General features: G+C 34.9%; 1 protein-coding gene across 1 annotated transcript in view; it reads left to right on the top strand.

Moving 5' to 3' along the window:
• PHF20L1 (PHD finger protein 20 like 1) overlaps positions 1–21902 on the top strand; it is a 76833-nt gene that overhangs the window by 21900 nt on the left and 33031 nt on the right. The window contains exons 5-12 of the mRNA XM_032873501.1: positions 1773–1861; positions 2095–2172; positions 6669–6882; positions 7464–7589; positions 12892–12974; positions 16496–16748; positions 18926–19114; positions 19364–19570. Of these exons, the coding sequence (XP_032729392.1) occupies positions 1773–1861; positions 2095–2172; positions 6669–6882; positions 7464–7589; positions 12892–12974; positions 16496–16748; positions 18926–19114; positions 19364–19570 (1239 nt within the window). The remainder of the gene's footprint in view (positions 1–1772; positions 1862–2094; positions 2173–6668; positions 6883–7463; positions 7590–12891; positions 12975–16495; positions 16749–18925; positions 19115–19363; positions 19571–21902) is intronic.

The raw sequence follows: 21902 nt of genomic DNA, 5'->3' as shown, positions 1-21902 counted from the left end.
AAGTAACAGTTCTGGCTATGATTTTACTGCCTACCACTAGTCACCTTACTTCCAGAAGACTTGCGGAGCATCTCCATTATTAGGTTTGCAGGTCACTTGCTTCCATGCTTAAAGCTCTTTGGGAGTGTAGCATATTACAAGTCCGTATGTACATACACTTGCACTGCCCTCAGAAGCAAAGCCCCCATATTTTATCCTATCCTGTTTGTCCATGGGCATAGAAAATAAAATTAAAATTGCACTAGTGGAAGAACGAAGACACTTAACTGCAGTCTCTGCCATTTCAGGAGTTTAAGTAAGCCCTTAGTGAAGTATTGACAGATGTAATTTCTTTTTAAAAAGTCTCCCTTGGAGGTATTTGTCTTGTGACTTCTGTATGCTCCACAAGGTGGATGAACCTGCTTCCCATGCCCGTGGTGCCAACGAAAAACAATGCAAAGGATGCCTTCAAGAGGCCTTCTGTTCCCTGTAGGAGCTAAACAAAATGAACAAAAATAGACACTAAGATGTTTGAAATATGTCTTAGAGAAACTGAAGAGGACGGCAGATCTGTAAACTGGAAGGCACAGGGAAGTGTTCATATTATGGGTGGGATTTGAAGAGCGGGTCCTTGAAGAATAGGTTGGAGAGAGGAAAGGAGAAAGGCATCGCAAGAGCAGAAACAGTGTGATCTGCAGTGGGGAGGGATGAATGTCTGGTTGACATAGTGTGGCGCCTGCTGTCCTCTGGAAGGCCGTTACTGAAGAAGGAAGAGGACAGTTACAGGAATGATGGTAGTATAAGGTGTATGTATGGTTTGGTATTCTCAGAATTTTACCAGTGTTTTTATATCCTTGCTACTCAGTGGGTCAGTTTTTTTTCCCGTAACTTAGGTCTAGATCTTTATATCTGTCATACTGTGAATTATGCTAATTATAGAAAAGATGAAATCCTATGATGTTCAAATTGCAAAATTAAGGAAAATCTTTATACATCTCTGTCTGGCTTTGGTGCCAACTTCTAAGCCAACCATAATGACCACACTTACTGTTTATACTTCTTTTGTAAAGGTCTAGTATCTGTTTACTTAAAGTGGCTCTCAGCCCTCATTTGTACAGAAATGATAGAAAATTATTGAAATTTCTTAAGTATAAAATCTGTGTAATTTATATGTTTTGTGGTAGTACTGACTTTTGTTGACTTGAGAACATGGTCTCTGTAACCAAAAGTGAATATACTTTGTGATTGTCGTGAGAACACGGTCTCAAGCCCTAAACGCAGAATGAGTGAGTGTGAAAGGCATGGGGATGGGGATGTAGTTATGGCTGTGCTGCTGCTTAGTGGACTGCTGTGGACAGAGCCTTCAGCCTACTTGGAATTCAGTGTTCTGATTTGCAGAGCAACAGTGTCAATGGCCTGTATTTTCTAACTTAGAAGCTTGTGGATCTGATTCTTAATTGCTAGTTTGTTAATACTGTGAACAGAATAATCTTTCCTTGAGTAAATGACTTTTTTTGGTCTATTGGTTCTCTCTAAAAAGAAACTTCTAAAGAGAGCAAAGGATAATTCCTATAGATAGATAATTCCTTGGGATTTCTTTGTAAATAATGATTTTATTAGGGGAGAGGGAAAATAAACTTTAACCAACTTGATGGAGTTCTTAACGGGTGTGTGTTTGCATTTACTGCATTTACAGTGTATATACTTCTGTCAGGGCATTACTGGTTAGATTTCAAGTGTTGCTGTAAAATTCAGTTGTATTTTCTAATGATTATGACTTGCTCCTGTTTCAGGAACATTCACAGTTCAGTTTTATGATGGAGTAATTCGTTGTTTAAAAAGAATGCACATTAAGGCCATGCCCGAGGATGCTAAGGGGCAGGTAAGGGTGCTCAGCATTCCTAGCTACCCAAAGGGATGTCTTCTTGAATGGTGACAATCAAAAAAAGTTTTTATATATATATTTTAAAGTGAACTAATTGTAGGATTATGTGCTGATAGCCCCAAATAGCAGCAAGAAAAAGAAGCTTAGAATGTAAATAAATTTATACACTTGATTTTTGCTTCTTTGGCTTTAGACCTGCTAAAGTTATAGGTCACTAGTTTCTGTTCCAGGTGAAATCCCAGCATCCACTAAGCTGGTGTTGTCCTATCGACCCAGCTGGATCGTGTAACCAGTCTATGGGAAGTGAGGTAAGTGCCTTTTTTTAATTTCATCTTGTTTTTCCTGGTATATAGTATCATTTAGAAAGTTAATTTTTAATATAAAATTTTATATTGAGTTTCTTATCTTCTTCTTTCCTTTTATAAATCATAGTCATTAATCTTCTTTTAAAAGGCGCTTACCTGACACTCTAGGCTGTTTCAGGTAGGGCTTTCTGAGTCATGGACGTAAGCAGTCTGTTACATGCTTTGTCACTGCTCAAAGCAAGAAAGAACGGTAAGCATTTAAAGGAGAATCTGGGATGAAGTTAAAACCATGATTCCATTGGTTGAATATGTTTCCTGAAAGACTGGAAAGAAAAGGTGCCAGTAGAAATTTAAAAGATTTTCTTTTATGTTCTGCTGTTATTTGGGATTTTCAGCACCTGGACCTACAATTAATTTTTAAGAATTGAAAGTAATCTATGAAAATGTCTAATATGGATATATGCTACATATTTGTTCCATACTGTGCAGTGAAAAGTATCATTCTGAAATGTGTTGAAATCATCTGGTCAGCTCCAGCTAAATGTATACAAATGTATATCACCGCATTTAAAAAAAAAAATGATTCCTGATAAATTCCGAGAAGTATGATTGTTTTAAATCACCTGGTTTTCAAAAATTTAGTTTTGCAGTCATCAGCTAGCAGAATTTTCTTCCCCAATTAATATGGAAATGCAATTTAAAATGGAATTGCTTTTGATCAGGAAACTGCTTTGTGTCTTCCTACCTGTACGTATAAATAAAATGTTCCTTTGAGCATTCAGTGGTGTGATTTCTTGGTTACTGCATAGAGAGATTGATTAAAACATTGGGAACTTAGTTTAATATACATCTTTAATTAAAATTCTCTCTTTTTTTTTTTTTTTTTTTTTGCTTTAAAGCTTTTCTTTTATTCTGGTTATTCAAATGTTGGTGAGATGGCACTAAGCCTAAAACTTCATTTTTTTCCAAAGTGGGATACCAAGCAAATTTTGGTAAAATTACAAGTCAAAAAATTTATGGGATGTATTGGGTGTTTACTTTTAGTAAGTAGTTACATCCAGAATATAAACTACTGAAAGAAAATAGGGGTAACATTGCATTTTTTTTTTTTTTTTAAGAGAGAGAGAACTTGAGAGTGTGCACAGGCCAAGTTGGTGGGGGGGAGGAAGGGAGTGGGGGGTTAGTGGTAGCGGACACAGGGCTCGATTTCACAGCCCTGAGATTACTACCTGGGCTGAAATCAGGAGTCAGAAGCTTAACCGACTGAACCACTCAGGCACCCTGAGTAACACTATTATTTCTTTTAATTTACGTTTTTCTTCATAATTTTTAATACTAGCACACTAAGATATTGGTAGAATTGTTTTTTTATAAAATGGCCTCATTTTATAAGTGTCTTTTTTTTCCCAAAAAGTTTTTGACTTGTTTTCATGTAGGGAATATACTAAGTCAGGTGTTGTGTGGGCAGTGCTGAGAGAATCCAACTTTGCATGTATCTTAGAAATTTTGAGTACTTTGAGAATTCCTTTGTAAAGATACACAGTAAATTTCTTTTACTAAATTAGCAAAGGATAAATTGATGCAGTATGGAGATATATTCTTCTCTAAACTTTCTGTAGCTTTTTCTGTCCTACTTTTTCTTTTTGCAAGTGTGCTGATGTAATACTCACTAATATTAAAGATTTGCTCTTAAGGTCCTCTACTATTTATAAAAATTTTTTTGCATACATTATTTAATTGGGTTCTCATAGCAAATCCTTTGACACAGCTATGACTGATACTTCTATTTCACAGTTGAGGAATTCAGAACTTAGAGAATTGAGTGACTGACTTAGAATTTCGTATAACTGTAATGCAGAGTGATTCTGAACTCAATCTGATTTCTTTATTGTATACTGCTCTGTTGTCTACAGGGAGCTTTGAAGCAGATCATTAGTTCTAATTCATGGAATGATCACACCAGTTCTTTTTAATAGTGGATCTTACCTGTTTAAAAGTAGAAGGGCAGTATAATGGGAGAATTCTTTAATGATACAAATGCAGTGATTCCATGATTAACAAGTCATATGATCAGGAACTTTAAAAAAATTATCTGATTGTATTTAAGAGCTACAATATGAATCTCTCCCAGTTTTCTGTTCAGAAAAAAGGTGGGGGAAAAAAGAGAGAAAAGAGGTGGGGATGGAATTTACCCCTGGCATTTTTCAGCATTTCTCTAACAACTTAAAAATTTCCTCACAATGTGGAACAGAGAATTAAGCACTCTCTCTTCATAAGACCATACAGGTATGATCTCTCTGAATTTGGCACTTGGTTAGTTCGGCTATATTTTTGTTTCTCTTTCTGCTTTGTTGCTTACTGTCCATTTCATCGGCGAGGTGCTTTTTTTCTCTAATACTTAGTGTCCGTCTCAAGGCTCAATTTAGCTGTAGCCCGTTGACTTACTCAGACTGTTCTTGCCCCTTGTGCCTGTTCTCTTACACTCTGATTGCCATGGCTTTGTCTAATGGTATTCCTCTTCCTGGCGGTGCCCATTAACTCCTTTCCCTCTGCCCTTGGCCTTGAAGATTCCTGTTGCAGTGCTCACCTCATCTGTTATGTTTCCTGAAGCCTTCTAGTAGCCTTTCTCTTAAGTCAAGATTAATCTTTTGTTTTCTTCCATGGTATTTTGTTTATTCCTCCACTGCCTCTTCTGTCACACTGTCTTATAGTTAATTTTATTTGCCTTTCAGTTCCTTATAGGTAACAACAAAAAACATGGCTCTAAGTATACCTAGGATTGGACAGTACTGGTTTATCTGGTTTGTTTTGTTTTGTTTTACAAATTAGAGACCTAAACCTGTATTTCACAACTGTGGGGTTTTTTTTTTTTTTTTAAGATTTTTATTTATTTGAGAGTGAGTGAGAGAGAGATCATGAGCAGTGGGGGAGAGGTAGAGGGAGACGCAAACTCCCTATTGAGCAGGGAACCAGATGCTGGGTTCCAGCCAGATCCTGGATTCCAGGATGTGGGGCTGGATCCCACCGAAGGCAAACACTTAACCGACTGAGCCACCGAGACACCCCATGTCTTAATTCACTTTCTAATAAGAAATGTACTGGGGACACAGTTTAAATACTGAAAAAGCTATATGCTGGTGATCTTCCAGGCAGGAGCAAAGGCGTTCCTTCTAGGCAGGAGCAGGGCCAATGCATTTTTGGGGTCTTTCAGGCAGCATCTCTTAGGAATTGTCTCATGAATGCGTAGCAGGCTTCTTGGACATGTAACAAGGTATTCAATAGAAAATTGGGTGAATGTTTTAGGTGCAATCGCATGATGGTTTTAGTTCATTTTAATCATGGGTCATAACGAAACAGATTTTGTTTGTTGGTTTATTTTTAATGGCTTATTGTCTTCATATATTTTCAAGACTGAGCAGCCATCAACCTGTATCACCTAATGATTGACTTTTGTTAATGAAACCTGGGAAGTAAATGCATTTGATGTTGTGAAGTAGTTTTTAGTTATATGGACTAAGAATTAAATGTATTACCCATTTTGGTTGAATTTGAGTTAGTCTCTTTATTTGAGTTAGTCTCTTTGAAGCTTAGTGTTCTCAGTGGAAGATTAACTGTAGAGATAGTATAAATACTTGTTTTAAAAAAATCTATTTGATTGTGAAAATTAAAATGTTAGCACCACTTTTTAAGTATCTTTTCATTTTTTTACAACAAGCATTTTTAGTTGAAAATAAAATAGTAATAGTAAAAATTATTCAACAACAAACTGAGAATATAAACACAGGAAGAGTAAGCATTCACATCTCAGAAGAATGGCGATCCACACAAATACTAGGAAGTTGAAGAGAGAGGAAAATTAGTCTGGAGCCTGACTGCATGTATTTCCCCTTGATCAAATCAATTGGCTCTTTTTCTTTCACTGTAGTACCAAGCTGTTATGATAAATTGGTGTGCAAATTTTCAAAGCTTTAAGAATTAGTAAAATCATACCTTGAATTCTGTGAAGTTGACCATACTGTGAGAGGTACATTCTTCCTAATAAGGAATAGTAGTTTGTTCAATGGAAGTACATTTCTTTTAATCTTTACAGAATTGCAACGAAAGCATTTTTCTCTTACTTCTTTTACGGTTGTATTCAGAAAAGAAATGCAATTTGCCACTTGAATCTAAAGTGCTAAGAGCACCATGCAGTGTTCCATGTTTATTAAAGGGTTGCCTCTATTATTAGGTTTTATTTCTGTGAAAATATATCAAAGGAATATTTGTTACTGAATATTTTCTAAGTTTATGTAAGGTTATACAATCCAAGTAACCCATTAGATCATTAAATTTGATCATCACCATGTTGATTTATCTTATAAATTAATTAATTCAATTTTTATATTTGTGTGCATGTGAGGGTAGCTTTGGAAATGTTAGACATGTTTTTATTCATTGGTGTAATTAAATTTTGATTAATTTTTTAATACTTCACATGTTTTTGTGTTTTTCCTTTGGAGGATTGGATAGCTCTAGTCAAAGCAGCTGCCGCAGCTGCAGCCAAGAATAAAACAGGGAGCAAGCCTCGCACCAGCGCCAACAGCAATAAAGAGAAAGAGAAAGATGAGAGGAAATGGTTTAAAGTACCTTCAAAGAAGGAAGAGACTTCAGCTTCTATAGCTTCTGCAGAAGTTGAGAAGAAGGAAGATCTGCCCACATCTAGTGAAACATTTGGTACAAAATATGTTCTTACGTTCATTCTTCGTGGCAGGGTAAACTCGCTAGAGAGTAAGCCAGACCCTTTGGTTACCGGCAGTTTGAGGGTATGGTGGAATGATTGGGCTCTTCCCTTGCGTGAGGGAAGAAGTTAACTTCTGTAGCAGGTTGCAGAGCTGAAAATTACTGGTCTAATATGGCTACTGGATAACGGGTGACCTTAGTATTCTTCAATAGAAATGAGTTCCGATTTTGACTTTTAAGTTCTTAGTAGTAGGCTTTGGGGTTTTTGTTTGTTTTGTGATTTTTTTTCCCTTTGACTTTTTAAGTGCTTCTGCATGTATTTTAGTATGTAATATGGAAAAAGCAGTGAGTCACTTTCTTCTTGCTTTTCTTTACTAAAGAATAACTGCTTATTGGTTCTTTATTTCTAATATGTCAGTCTGGAGAAATTTGTGTTTTTTAAAGTTCTATGTTAAGCACTAGGTTAAAAATAAGTGCAAAGCATTTTTACTATTTTGCTATCTAAAAAAAAAAAATCATGTGTTTTAACTTTGGATTCTAGATAAACTCTCATATATGTATTCTATTAAAAGTAGGACTTCATGTAGAGAACGTTCCAAAGATGGTCTTTCCACAGCCAGAGAGCACATTATCAAACAAGAGGAAAAATAATCAAGGCAACTCATTTCAGGCAAAGAGAGCTCGACTTAACAAGATTACTGGTAAACTACAATGATTTTTTTGGGGTGGGGGGGAAGGATTGGAGGGTTTGATTTTAGAGTAGTCTGTTTTTAATAAAGTAAAATGTATCTCGTGCTTAAGTGTTAACAAGCAGGTTAACAAGAAAGACAGCTACTTTACGGTTCTTCAAGGTCAGCATCCTCCAGCACTGTCAGCTTTTTCTTTTGTGAAATGTGAAAACTATCACATTCTTTCTACCTACCTCACAGGGATGTTGTGAGGATTGATAGGATCAAATGTGATAAAATTCCATAGTTTTAAAATCACCTGGTAGGAGTAGTTTCTATAAACATTGAATTATCTGCTTTTGTCAATCTGTGGTGACATCATCTCTGTGGTTCTAAATATTATTATATAAACATTTCTTACTCTTGCCCTGTCTCATTAAGGATGGTAGCAAATAAGGGGCGCCTGGCTGGCTCAGTCCGTGGAGCGAGCACCTCTTGGTCTAGGGATGGTGTGTTCAAGCGCCGTGTTGGGTGTAGAGATTCCTTGAAAAAAATAAAATCCTAAAAAAAAAAAAAAAAAAAAAGAAAAGATGGTAGCAATGCGGTTGGAAAGATGAATACTTAATTAAATGTAGTTCCTGAATGTGTTAATTCCAAAGTAAAAGTACTTTTCTGAGTTTCTCAAATTTATCTTCAGGTTGGTCCTTAGAAGCTCGTCTTATTTTTCTGTGTTTTGTTACAATTTAGGAAGTAGGGTGCTAGGATGGTGAAAACTCTGGAAGTCTAGCCTGGTTAGTATTCACAGGAGAAGAGATTTAAGTATCTGAAGCAGGGCCAGTGATACTAGGCCGTGTCACTTCCAAGACCTGTTCAGCCTAATGATTCTCGTCTTTCAAAAAATTGTGAGCATACTTAATTTTTCTTGGTATATGCTAAAAGGGAAATTAAAATACTTCCAAGTATTTAGTCATATGTTTTTATTTTAAGGACAAAGTGGTTTTTAGTGCCTAATAAAGCTGTATAAACCTTTGTTGGCATTCTTTTAAATAATACGAAGAAGCTTTGGTTTCATTGTTAGATCAAAGAATAAATGGAAATTAGACATGTTGACCATTTTCTGAAGAATAGAAGCCCAATGAAAAATGACTGCAGCTGAGGGTTCTTTCGAACCACTGTTGTATCATGGTAGTGTTCATCTTAAGCGATTAGAATTGGTTTCAACAGGTGAGAATATGTAGTCTTTCTATTTGTTAATACTGTTTTTGTGCCTTTTTCTGATAAAGGATATTTTTGACCCCAGGTCAGGAAATACTTCAAATGAATTCACCCATTCCACCTTTTCCTTAGAAACTGTTAGCTTTGTAGAAAGTCAAAATGTTATCCCGGTGGTTGTTATGATGGCAGTTTAAGACTTCGTTTGGCCCTAGCAGAATGGAAACTAGGGTTGCATACTGTGGCAGAAGAGGAAGAGCACTTCCAGCTCCTGTGAGACCAAGACTGAAAGAGCGCTACCGGAGGGGTCAAGACCAAGGGAGATGGACGTGACACTGACGCGGTGTGACTGCCAGCTTACCAGCCTCAAGGGTTGTCCTACAGTCTGGAAATCTGCTTTTAGTTTCAGGCAGTCTGTTCTCACAGGTGCTTTACTGAGAAGTTCAAGCCCAACATTTAAAGAAATAAAAGAAGAAAACAGCCCAGTGCACAACAATGTCTTATTTACGTATGGCCTTGAAAAGACAATAGTGGGGAAAACCATTTTGCGTCAAGGAAGCTCTAATGCTGGTTGCTTGGTAACACCCTGCACCTCATATGGAGGGACTGTGCCCCTCACTTCAGCCCTTGGGAGTCTCCAAAGAACAAGTGGTAGTTTGGCAGCAGTAGAAAAATGTGAGATTGTTATGGGTGTGAAGCCATTCTGTGTTTTCCCTTCATTTACTCAGAATATTGAATATGTGATAATCCTTTTAATAGTTCACGTTTCTGCATTTATTCCTGTGTTCACCTTGCAACTATATCCTGCAAAAAGATTACTAGATCTTGCGAGATTGTCTTCACTGGTTGAAGCTCAGGCTTGTTTCTGTGCAGTCAATTTCATTTGTTACCATAAAAAGAGATGAGAACTACTATAAGATAGTGATTTTGCTACGGAATTAGGGTATATTTTAAATTTATCAAGCTCGCTTATGGTGTCTTTTTGCCCCTTTACTACTGAGAGGAACACGGCTGTGACTGTGGCAGCGTCTTAGCCTGCACTGATGTCTCCCACCCCCCACCAACTCCATTTTACTTGTTTTTGAAATCATTCTAGCCAGAAATATGTGGACCAGCCACGGGATAAATGTAATTGATATAGTCGCCCTCCTTCTGTTTCCTCCCCCATATACACATCCTGTAGAGATTCTAAACCTGAATTCTCTTTAGGGAATGATATAAGATGGCTTTTTTGAAGTTTCTGAATAAGTACATTCTGAAATGATAGTTGCACAGTGTATGTATGTTCTTCCAGAGACTGACTTTTCTTTAGGTAATGTACATTATTGATAGTTACATACTTCACGCATACTGAGTTAGAACTGACAATTTTACGGAGAGATTTAAGAGTCCATACTTTGGGACAAAGTTGCAAGCAAACTTCAAGCGAATTTGAGTAGATTTTAAAATACAGTTTGTTAAGGGAGCAAAAGAAGAAACATCAGCATTTGGTCATGGTGTATTTCTGCTAGTTCTAGGAGTTGCTAGAATTTTAGCCAGCTTAGATAAGTGTGTGCAGCTTATGGAATTTTTAAAATAATTAAAAAAAACAACTCTGAATGGGCCAGTACATGTTATTGGTGATAATTTTAAGAATATTTGATTCTTATTCCCAGTAAGAACTTTGTGTTTTGGAATCCCTGGTTGAAAAGTGGAGCACAAATTTAACTATTTTTCTTTCCTCCCTTTTGCCATTCCAGGGTACTCTGGCCTCTATTCTATTCATTCCTATTAGCAGAGAGTGACAGCTATGTGTTTTTTAGCAGAAGTGCAGTGTTGAGAAACTGTGACTTTGTGGTGACTCATGAATATTTGATATTGTACTTTGACCTGATATTTACCTAATAATCTTGAAATGATTGCATTCTGTTAAGATAATTACAGATGCATTCTTCTGGAGGCAGACCTATTGGCGATATATTGGTGATAAGTATTTACAGATAACTAAAATTCATTTGTAGCCCTTTCCTTTCACTTAACTCTCTCTTCTCATTTTCTAAGGATATTGCATTTCTTCCCAGCATCTTCACAGGCCAAGAAAACAGATTTTGGACAGTCTCTTAAGGCAGCAGGAATCCGAGACTTGCCAAAGACTTTACTCTTGTTTCCTTTTGTTGTTTGTATTTGGTGCCTCTTCTGTAAGATGGCGTGGACGTGAAGTACGAAAGCGCTTATCGATTGTATTAGATGCATTTAAATTCTCAGGATGCCACTTACTGTATTTTCTAATCTAATTTTGAGTACTTTCTTATTAAATGCCCTGTTACCTTTTACAAGAACATTACAAAGCTTTATTTTTCATTCACAAACCATTAAGTGGGAATTGCTTTTAATTAATTGGGTCTGTAATATCCTAATTCAAATTCATGAGTATGTCTGAATTTTTTTATTTTAAAGCTTGTAGTCCCTTATTTTAAATTTCATAATTTGAGATCTTTTCTGTGCACTGATGGGATTTGAAAAGTATTTCTAGAACTTATGTGAAAGGAAGCAAAAGTAAGATATATTTGATAGACTGAATAGCAAAATATTTGTCTTAGTTGAGTAAACCTTAGAAGTGGAACCTGTACTCAGTTTCCTGCAAAAGAACTTAATCCCTAATTACTTTCCTTTTTATTTCAGTAGTATTGATTCTCAAAAGTACTAGCTCGAAAAGAAAAACCTAGGGAACATGGTTTTAAATGTTAAGGAAGTACACCATGCTGTATCTCTTTCAGTCACCTAAAAATATGTTCAGAAGGGATACCAATATAATTAGGATTGAATTTATGGTTTACAAGTTTTTGTGAAATTATTTCTATATTGGGGTTTTCCCCCATTTAAATCTATACTTAATATTGTGTGAGCAAACTATATAGACTGTTACATCAGCTAGACCAAATGTATCAAAATCATTGTTTTACACCCCACCTTTTCTATCTTAAATTACTATTCTGGGTCCTGGATATTCAATTTCCCAATAAAGGAAGGGTGTTTTTTACCTAATTTAACACTTGGCTCTAATACTGCTTTAAGGGTATGATTTTAATATTTGAATTCATACTTAGATTACTTAACATCTATCATACTGTTACCTGAAAAAGTCAAGAGATGTGGCCACATGGATAGCCTGATGTTACTAATATGGCGTTTGTGGGCACTTTTTCTGTTAGGTATGCTATACACTCCTTCAGTGTAGTGTGGGTGATATACTTGCTATAGTAAGTTTACTGTTAAGCCATCAGTTAAATTAACTTCCTTTGAAGCAGAGGTTTTGTGTAACCAACTTCAAAATGACAAAAGTGATTTCTGGTCACTTTTTATGTGCCAGTGGTCATCAGCAAAGACATACTCATTATCCAAGTAAATGCCTTTAATTTATAAATTAAGGCAGAGTTTTAATGTTTTACAAAGTTATTTTATATATTCTAGATGAAATATTTTGTTTCCTAAAATTGAGAGTTAGTGATATACATTGGAGAAAACTGGAATTCCTTGGATGAGGCTATAATATTAAGCTCAAATGTAGGAAGGGTCTGCACTTTGGTCCTGTCAGTGTTTTTGGCACTTTTTGTAAGAAGATAAGGTACAGTGAGGTACAGGGATAAACCCGTAAAGCTTAGATCAAGGGAACCAAGTAGAATTAAAAATAAAGCATCATTCTTTTTTTTTTTTTTTTTTTTTTTGTTAGCTAATAATGAAAACAACAAAATCTTACATTCTAGATGTTTGGAAAGATTTCTCAGATCTTAATATTAACTCTGTATTTCAGTTGTATTGACAAAGCCTGTATTATGAGTATTAATCTAAGTATTAATCTAAGCAATCTTGGGTTTCTAGACATTAAGTTGTAGAATTAAAAATTTTTAGGCTAAATGTGTGTGTGTGTGTCTATGTGTGTTTTAAGGACATCTTTAGGAGTAATATTTTTACAGGAAATTAATTGTAAAAGCATCTCAGGTGCTGATTTAGTCCTTTAAGGGTGTTTGTATTTTTGACAAGTGAAATTTGAGAATGGGGGATTTCAGCTGCTAAAATTTGGGGGAAGTTGGAGTGAAAGTCATTAATTTTTCTAATAAGCAATTTCTGTACAATTTTTCTCAAGGTTTGTTGGCATCCAAAGCTGTTGGGGTGGATGGTGCTGACAGAAAGGAAGACTGCACTGAAACAGCTCCAATGCTGGAGCAGGTATGAAACGGTAGCATTTGATTGTTTTCAAGGTTCCCAACTGGAATGGTCACGGAGCTATAGTATCCACGTAATTGAAATTGCCCTTGTGATCAGATGTGGGAAAAGGAAGCTAATTAATGGATGATAGATTTTTAACTTTGCCTTCTCCCAGGTATACAGATAAAACTACAGACTTTGTTAGTGTTTGTTTTCAGTAGACTGGCATTAAAGCCTCTCTCTCCAACATTTGAAGGCCCAGAGACAGGCATCCCAGGGTATAAGCTTCCAGCTGGACCACCTTTAACTAGCTTACAAAAAGACCCTTACACAAATACTTTTCATTTGTGAGTTAAAACAGGGTTTTTGACATCTAATAAAGCTTCTTTTGTAAGAAGTTTCTTTTATATTGTAACAGTTGGTGTTGTTAGACTGACTATGTGTTTTATGAATTGATCAATGAGCCATACATTTTTGCTAGGATGTATATTTTAATAACTACAAAAAAAAGAATTTTAAAAAACTACGAAGGGTCTGTCTTTAAACCACCTAATAGAGGAATTTAATAGCGAAGGTTGCAGTTGCTAGATTTTGCCTTGGCTACCTTCAGATTCCCATAGTACCTGTACATAATGAACTGTGCATGCTTTTACATTCTCTAAGGGCTTAACTTCTTGGGCACTGTAAGACTATAAGAACACAGTAATAGCCATAACTGGATTTCCTTGGTTCTCCTGTTTTAAAATCTGAGCCTTAATGTAGTTTTAATATATCCTTTTGTATTAATTTAATTTTCTTTATTAGTAGCCTAATAAAGAAGACTTTAAAATGAGTATCTTTTGCTCTTCTCTATATGCGTTTTACAAAATAGTCCAAATTTAATTGATATTGTATTGAGTTTTTCAGGGTTATTTTAGGCCTGATTTGATAACAGTGCATTGTTTTGGTGCCTCCATTTAATGTTGTATTAAACCAATGGCTTTTAAATTGATAAATATGTCAGCGAATCATACCTTCTGATATTCTGTGATCATTAAGCGGTTAAGTCTCTGCCATTACTGTCAGTATATCAACCAAATTTTAAGTGATTTTTTTTTACTCTGTATTACTATATTCAACGTCCCAGATATAACAATATTTTGTATTTTCACCACTGTTTATGGTATTCTCAGAATGCAATAAATCAGGGACTTGGGTAATAAAATGTTTCTGGAAAATTCATTACAATGTCAATCTTTCATTATGCACAATCCTGATACGGTGAATGTGATTGTGAAAATTACTTATTACATGTGGAAGTTAGCATAAAGGGCAGTGCCCATTTCAGAGAGAATTATAGACAATAACATTCTGAAATTAAGTTTAAAAAAGAGAAAGAAAAATTGAGTAACTCGGCTGTTTCTTTGCACAAGTAAGACATTTTTGAGAGTCCTTGCCAGTTTTGTAACAAAGAGACCAATAATCATTACTGAAAACTTTGTAAATTATTTGAGATTTTTAAGGAACATAAGTGCTGTTCCTCTATTTTTTGTCATTCAGATTGATATCATTGTGAAATGTTCTGTAACCAAACTCTTAATTTTTATGCTGTTTGCCCTGCTTCAAAGTTAAAAAGCCGAGTTATAAAACTCTTAATTACAAATATTGGTATCAGCTCTAGACTTAAAGGAGAGGTATTGATTGTCACTAACCTCTGTTGTCTTAATGAGTAAAATAATGTCACTCATGACATCGATTGATAACAGGCCTATAGCCAGAGCTTACTGTGCTAATGGATTTCCTTTATTTATACTTTAAAAAAATTCAAACTGTGGTTTTGAACCCCAATTCTCAGATATTAATTATAGATTATTTAATTGTATTAGGGAATTGTCATGTTATATTTACTTTTGGATAAACCTGCATTAGATGCATAATTCAGTAAGTTTTTAAAAATGTTAATTTGTCCTTGTTTAGAAGTTAAGCACCTTATCAAGATACTAATTTAAGTTTTAAAATCTTGTTTTATAACTTTGTAACTTGAGAGTACTGGATGCTGTAGTGATGTCTCTCACATATGTGAAGATGAACAATAAAATTGTTTATTTACAAGTAATGGCTCTAATTACTTTTCTGGCAACACCTTTTATGATAAGTCCAGGAATCCTTTCCATTTATGGAGTACTTTTTCAAATGATTATTCTGCACTTATACACATGTGTAAATGAGTAAATTCAAGAATAGAAATGATGACAACTGAATGAATGGGACACTTGACACCATCCCTTTTATGTGGTATGTCTGACATGCCATCTGTAGGACATCCAAAGGTGCCCTGCTTAATACCAACTGTACACCAAAATTTGAGTGCCTTGTATTTTAGTGGGAGCAGAAGGCTGTTTGGTCCCCAGACAATGATCTTTCATATTCGAGAGAACTGCAGACTGCTGACCTGATGGTCATCCCTCACAAAAGATCAGGAAGTAAAAAGGTTCCTGGGGACAAGCATGTTCATAGAGGCTATTTGATTCTATTTTATAGAGGCCTGTCTTAGTATGGATTTTTTTAAAAGTGTATCTCCTATTTTGCTCTCAGATAAGTGTGTCAGAAAGAGATATAACATAGGCATTCCCGATCCATAGATTATAAATCCATCCAATGTGGCTATTCTCTATTGTCTTTGGACACATTCACATCTATTTCTACGTAGGTAGGAAATTTTACTGCCAAATGAATAAAGATATCCTTTATGAAAGAACTGACAAAGTTCTAATTTTTTTTTAAAAGTATCAGTTGGCAGGAGGAAGGTAAAAATTCTCATCTAAGAATGCGACGTATTTTGTTTTTAAATCCAATGTTTTTAACTTACACTTGGTTTTACTCCTTGGTTTTTTTTTGTTGTTGTTGTTGTTGTTGCTTGTTTTGTATTGTTTTTTAGTCTTTTAACTCTGTATTGCTGGTGGCTTTGATTTCATGATGCACAATGCTTATGAAACTCTAGCTTTCAGCACTAAAATGAGTTAAAGATAATGTTTCGTTAATTTGGTCATTGTTTTCCTGTTGAGATCTTTCTTTAAAGGGAAACTGTCTACTTATACCTCTGCATTCAACTTAATAATAGGAGATTGTTTTATTAGAAAACATCTAAAAGTCCGAAGCTTTAAATGTATTCCTTTACTGACCTGAAAAATGAAAATGCTGTTTATTTACTTGTTATTAAGGTAGTTGGTAATTACGGTTTCAAGTGAGGTATGTTTCAGCTTAATACTGTGAAAATCTTTGTCCATCAAGATAACATTTTATATTCTGAGAATATTATGAATAATATGTTTTTAAAAAGTCAAACTTAGACTAAAAGTTGACAGCATCCCTTTAAAGATAGCCTATTCAACTTTTAGTTAATAATTTGTGGGGTTCTTTTTGGTTTTTCATTTGTAATAGAAATGTTATATGTTGCTTAACAATGTTTTTGGATACTAAAGTTGCTTAACAATCAAAATAGAATACAAGAACAAAAATGAAGAAACCAAAATAAAAATATCAATTTTTTATTATTTATTCAGGCGATTTCACCTAAACCTCAAAGTCAGAAAAAAAATGAAGCTGACATTAGCAGTTCTGCCAACACTCAGAAACCTGCACTGTTATCCTCAACTTTGTCTTCAGGGAAGGCTCGCAGCAAGAAATGCAAACATGAATCTGGAGATTCTTCTGGGTGTATAAAACCCCCTAAATCACCACTTTCCCCAGAATTAATACAAGTCGAGGATTTGACGCTTGTATCTCAGCTTTCTTCTTCAGTGATAAATAAAACTAGTGAGCACAGATTTTTAAAAAATAGTTACTTATCCTATAAGATACATTAAAAACAGTTTGATTGTAGTTATATTGTATTTTTATGAAGTTGCTTTTTACAAATTCAAACTTAAGTGGATATGATAGGGAAGGCTTAAAACTATTTCAGGGGCAAAAAGCATATACATTTCTGACTGATTTATTGTACAGAGACTGTACTGATTGAGAAACCTTACCATTTAATAACGCAAATTTTTACTGTAGTTTGACTATCCTCAATAATAATCCAAGCACAGTGAGAGGCCTGATTCATTACAAAAAACCAAACCAAAACAAAACAAAAAGTTAAAGACTCACACTGGATATTTTTTATCAATTCCTAAGACTGTTCTTATGGATAGATCTAGTTACTGTCCCCATTTGTCTCTATCTCCCTGCAGTACACTTTATTCATTCTTGTTCTGGGATTTGGAGTACAAATTTCAATTTATTTTTACTAATGAAGAAGAATTCTTCCTTGGTCTTATTTTTAAAGATTTTACTGTTTCAATACCACTAATCTTGAGGTGGTTAACTTACTAGTCTTTTTAAAAATAGCCTCCATCATGGGTCTTGATACATAAAAGAAGATGACCCTGCATTTCTCTTGTTTAGTATTCCAAATTAGAGACATAAGAAAAACTGTTACGTGGGAAGACACTAGATACAGGAGATACTTCTGTTGGTGATTGATGTATCACTTGATCTTAGCCAAAAGGCCGAGAAGCGATTGGCGATTGATACATCAAGTGAATTCGTATCCTGATTAGTAAAGGAATATGACACATTTTCTTATGAACTCTTCCATATCCTGTCTTCCACAGTGAAAAATGTTGGCATTGAGAAGACTTTTATCAGTCAACTATAGTTGCCTCCGGTTCCATTCAGTTGCCATATTTTCTACCAAACCATATTTTTGAATTTTTGAGCAGGATTTGGTACTTTTTTGGTTTGGTTTTGTTCTTTTTTAATAAATAGGTAGAAAGAATGGGAACAGAAAAACTCCGTTGTTTCCTCATAAAGCTTCATTGCGTTTTGGCATTTATCATATGAAATGATGTCATTAGTAGTCACCGCAATGTCATGTGACATTGATAAGTATTTTATTTTGAAATTGTTTTGTATTTTGGTATTATAGCCACAATGTTACAGCAATTGAATTTTATTCTTTCATTTTTTTCAATTATCACCATGTCTTTTTTTGTTTTGATTTTTGTAAAATTACTTTTAAATACCCAAAACATCAAGCTCTTTAGACCACTCTTATTTCCTCCTTCTAAGTTAACATGAGTGTATTGGCCTGTGTAATCCTGCCTGTTCTAAATTCTTCCATGTTTACATGCCACGTAGAGAGAAGAAAACTAAAGGTTAAAAAAAAAAAGCCAAAAAAAAACAAGCGGAAATTTTGCGTTACATAGAAGATGTTTAATCGACCCACCAAGTTAGCTTATTAAAACAAAACAAAACAAAACAAAAAACCATAAAAAAACCCCCATGAGGACAAGAATAGTGTTCTGTTCTTTTAAAGTCCTCATTATTTGCCTATAATAAGTACTTAAAATTGTTTATGTTCAATTTTTTTTAATGAATCAGGCCCAAACTTACGTTTATAAAAATCCATTTGTGGGAATGAGGGTGGGATAAACTTATTTACGTTACTTTTATTTTGGCAAGAGAAGCACTAACTCTACAATGCATGTCAGATTTTTGTCACCTATGCCCCTTGCCTTTTTTTTTTCCCTTCGAGTTTCTAGATTGTAATGTAGCAAAAGGAATATATATATTTATATATTTAATTTTTAAAAAATCTCAGCTCTACAGAGACTATTTTTCCAAAGGAAGAATGACAACTATCACAATGATCTGCAATTACAGAATTAACTGTAGTCTGTCTCTTGGGAAACTACCTGAAATCAATGTTCCATGTTTTTTTTTCTTTTTGGTTCTAGTAGGCTTTAGATTTTAGAAGTTTTGATTAACTTTTTGTGAATGAGGGCACAGTTTTTGCCTTTGATTACTTTTGGAACATGCCGTTCCTTGTGGATACCTTACAACATCAGAGGGCAGAATTTGAATCATTTTTCCCATTTATCTCCTTAAATATTATAAGATGATCCTGGCATGTGTCTGCTTCGTGAACATTGAAGATCTTTTTCTAGGTTCTCCACAGCCCGTGAACCCCCCTAGACCTTTCAAGCATAGTGAACGGAGAAGAAGATCTCAGCGCTTAGCCACCTTGCCCATGCCTGATGATTCCATAGAAAAGGTTTCTCCTCCCTCTCCAGCCACTGATGGGAAAGTATTCTCCATCAGTTCTCAAAATCCGCAAGAGTCTTCAGTACCAGAGGGTAATGTATATTGATTTCCTATAGAACCAAACGTAAAAGAGATAAAGATTATGAAAACACTAGGAAGTTTCTTCTTTTTCCTTATTACGTCTTTTGGACTTAACAAGCACTTCGTTTACCCTACAAATATTTGAGTGCCTTCTGTCATGCCAGGCACTGTTTAACTTAGTTAACATTTTAGTCCACATTGATTTTAATGAAGCCAGTTTATCTGTGTTAATACTCTGTTACATTCTTTATTTTGTATAGTGCCTGATGTTGCACATTTGTCACTTGAGAAGCTGGGACCCTGTCTCCCTCTTGACTTAAGTCGTGGTTCAGACGTTTCAGCACCGCTAGCCCCAGATCCCGCTTACCATAATGAATGTCCCAGGGCAGAAAAGGAAGACACACAGATGCTTACAAATCCTGCTTCCAGAGCAATAGCTGATGGAAGAGGAGCTCCAACAGCATCAGGTAAAAAAAAAAAAAAAAAAAAAAAGATTCATTTTACACGTAGCTAGGCTTACAGTTAAAGGGTATAGGCATTTCAGTGTCTAATTTAATATATGTAATTCCTCTTTATAGATACTTTTGTAATCTCTATGGGAGATAGGATTTCTCTGTCAAAAGTTCTTTTGGGAGACCATTTACCTTTACCTTTCTTGGACTGACTTCTTGTTTTGTCACTTTAATCGACTTTCTTCTCCTTGCTTCTTTCTTATATCCTATTTCTACTAAAATAGGAATTGTTAGAGCTAAAATAATTAGAGGGGTTCTTGGTTTTTAAGCCAGAAAATACTTAATGGGATCAGAACTTAGGTTTAAGGATTTAATAGAATGTAACATTTCAGAAACACATGGCTTAAGTTTAACTGTGTACCTTAAATGTACTCCCGTATTTCCATCTCCCAAATTTAAATGTCATTTGTTATAATGTTATTTTGGGCCTCTGATGTGTAAAATCAGCCAATAACACATTTGGCTGGTGGATGATTTTATGATATTGTAACATATGATATGGTTACATTGTTTAATTTAGAAGTTTTATAGAATTTTAACCTCAGCCAAAGAGTATACATGATTTATAAAAACAGGGAATACTAATTTCAGATGTTCTTCTAGTAAATTACTAATTTGGAGTTAGATGGATGAGAGAAGTTTCAGTTGAGCCAGAAATGAAGAAAAATGTAAGACTGCTTCTTGATCTGCAGCTTAGAGCATTAGGAGTGACTGTTTTAATAGTACCTTCCCTGGAGTCACTTTATTTACCAGCTCATCAGATGAAGTGTAAAACAGAGCTTGCTCTTTTCTGCTGGTGGCACATACTAAAATAAAATGATTGAAGTAACTTATTTTTTAGATTACTGCCTTTACCTTCTTTCAAAGTAAAAACGTAACATTAAATACACAGTTTTTTATGGTTTGATTTTACCAAAAAGATTGAAGTTACTTTGTGGGGCACCTGGGTGGCTCAGTGTGTTAAGCCTCTGCCTTCGGCTCAGGTCATGATCTCGGGGTCCTGGGATCGAGCCCCACATTGGGCTCTCTCCTCGGTGGGGAGCCTGCTTTCTCCTCTCTCTCTGTTTCTGTTGCTCTGCCTGCTTGTGATCTCTCTCTCTCTATGTCAAATAAATAAATAAAATCTTAAAAAAAAAAAAAAGATTGAAGTTACTTTGTTTCTGTATTTTGTTTTAAAAAAATCAGTGCCCAAATCTGAAGATTTATAGGTTTTGAAACATTTTGCATTTCCCAGATCTGATCCATTGCCTTTGTCTCTTTTCCAAGCCCCTTCTATCCATAGGGTAGTTAATTTTTCTTTTCCCTTTCCCCACAAAATTTCTGAGTTACCATTGACTTTTTGAGATATTTTTCCTCATGAAGGTCTTCTCCAGTTCTTTAATAATCTGTAGTTTATTAAAGTTATGTACGGATATATGAAAAATATATTAAAGTTATAATGATTTATATCTTTTGGGGAAATTACTTTGATGTGCATTTGGAAATATTTATATTTTCTTTAAATATATTGTATTTTGTATATTATAAAGAAAATATTGTATTCTCTTTGAATATTTAAGTAAATGTATATTTTCTAATAGTAATGTGACTGAAACATAGACCGATATAAGCAGCTATGTAATAACTGAGGATGATGTTACTGTATATCCTGAAATGTCAAAGTAGTGATTGCCTATGGAATGGGAATCCTTGAAATTCAAATGATTTTGCTTCTAATCAGAGTAATAGCCTAGTCTTTTTCAGAATTCTGTTGTATTTGTGGACATACAGCTAATTATGGCTGGGATGTGGTTCTTGGTTATAATAGTTAAAAATGTTTTTGGGGATAGGGAAGGCACACACCGCTTGAAGTCTTGGAAATAATTTTGATGAAGTCACAGTAGTAAGACAGTTTTCTGGAGAAGCGAATGGTAGAGAGTAGTTTAGATTTGTGAGATGATGAATTTGTAGATGCGCTGAGGAGTGAGGCTCCTCTGCGCGTGATGACGGCCGGCAGCTTCAGTTGCTTAAATGAAGGAAATGCGTGGTTTAAATGTTAATTACTCAAAGTCCATTTATTAGAGGGTTGAACATAGCCACAGCATTTGAATGTGGCGTGATGGGGTTTCTAATTTATTTCTGTTGCTGCTTTTAATTTTTTATTTTTGGAGAAAGCAGTGGAAGTTAGGTCATATCCTAATTGGACACCTTTTTATTAAAATTTTGTAAGCCTTTCTGACTTGCATTGAAATTCTGAGTGGTTTGATTGCTTTTTTCTCCTAACATTTTTGTTACCTACTTTTTCTCA

This window comes from Lontra canadensis, unplaced genomic scaffold, assembly GCF_010015895.1.
Source record: "Lontra canadensis isolate GAN:19392208 unplaced genomic scaffold, GSC_riverotter_1.0 scaffold49, whole genome shotgun sequence".
Lineage (NCBI taxonomy): Eukaryota > Metazoa > Chordata > Mammalia > Carnivora > Mustelidae > Lontra > Lontra canadensis.
This window is presented reverse-complemented; position numbering and strand designations above follow the sequence as displayed.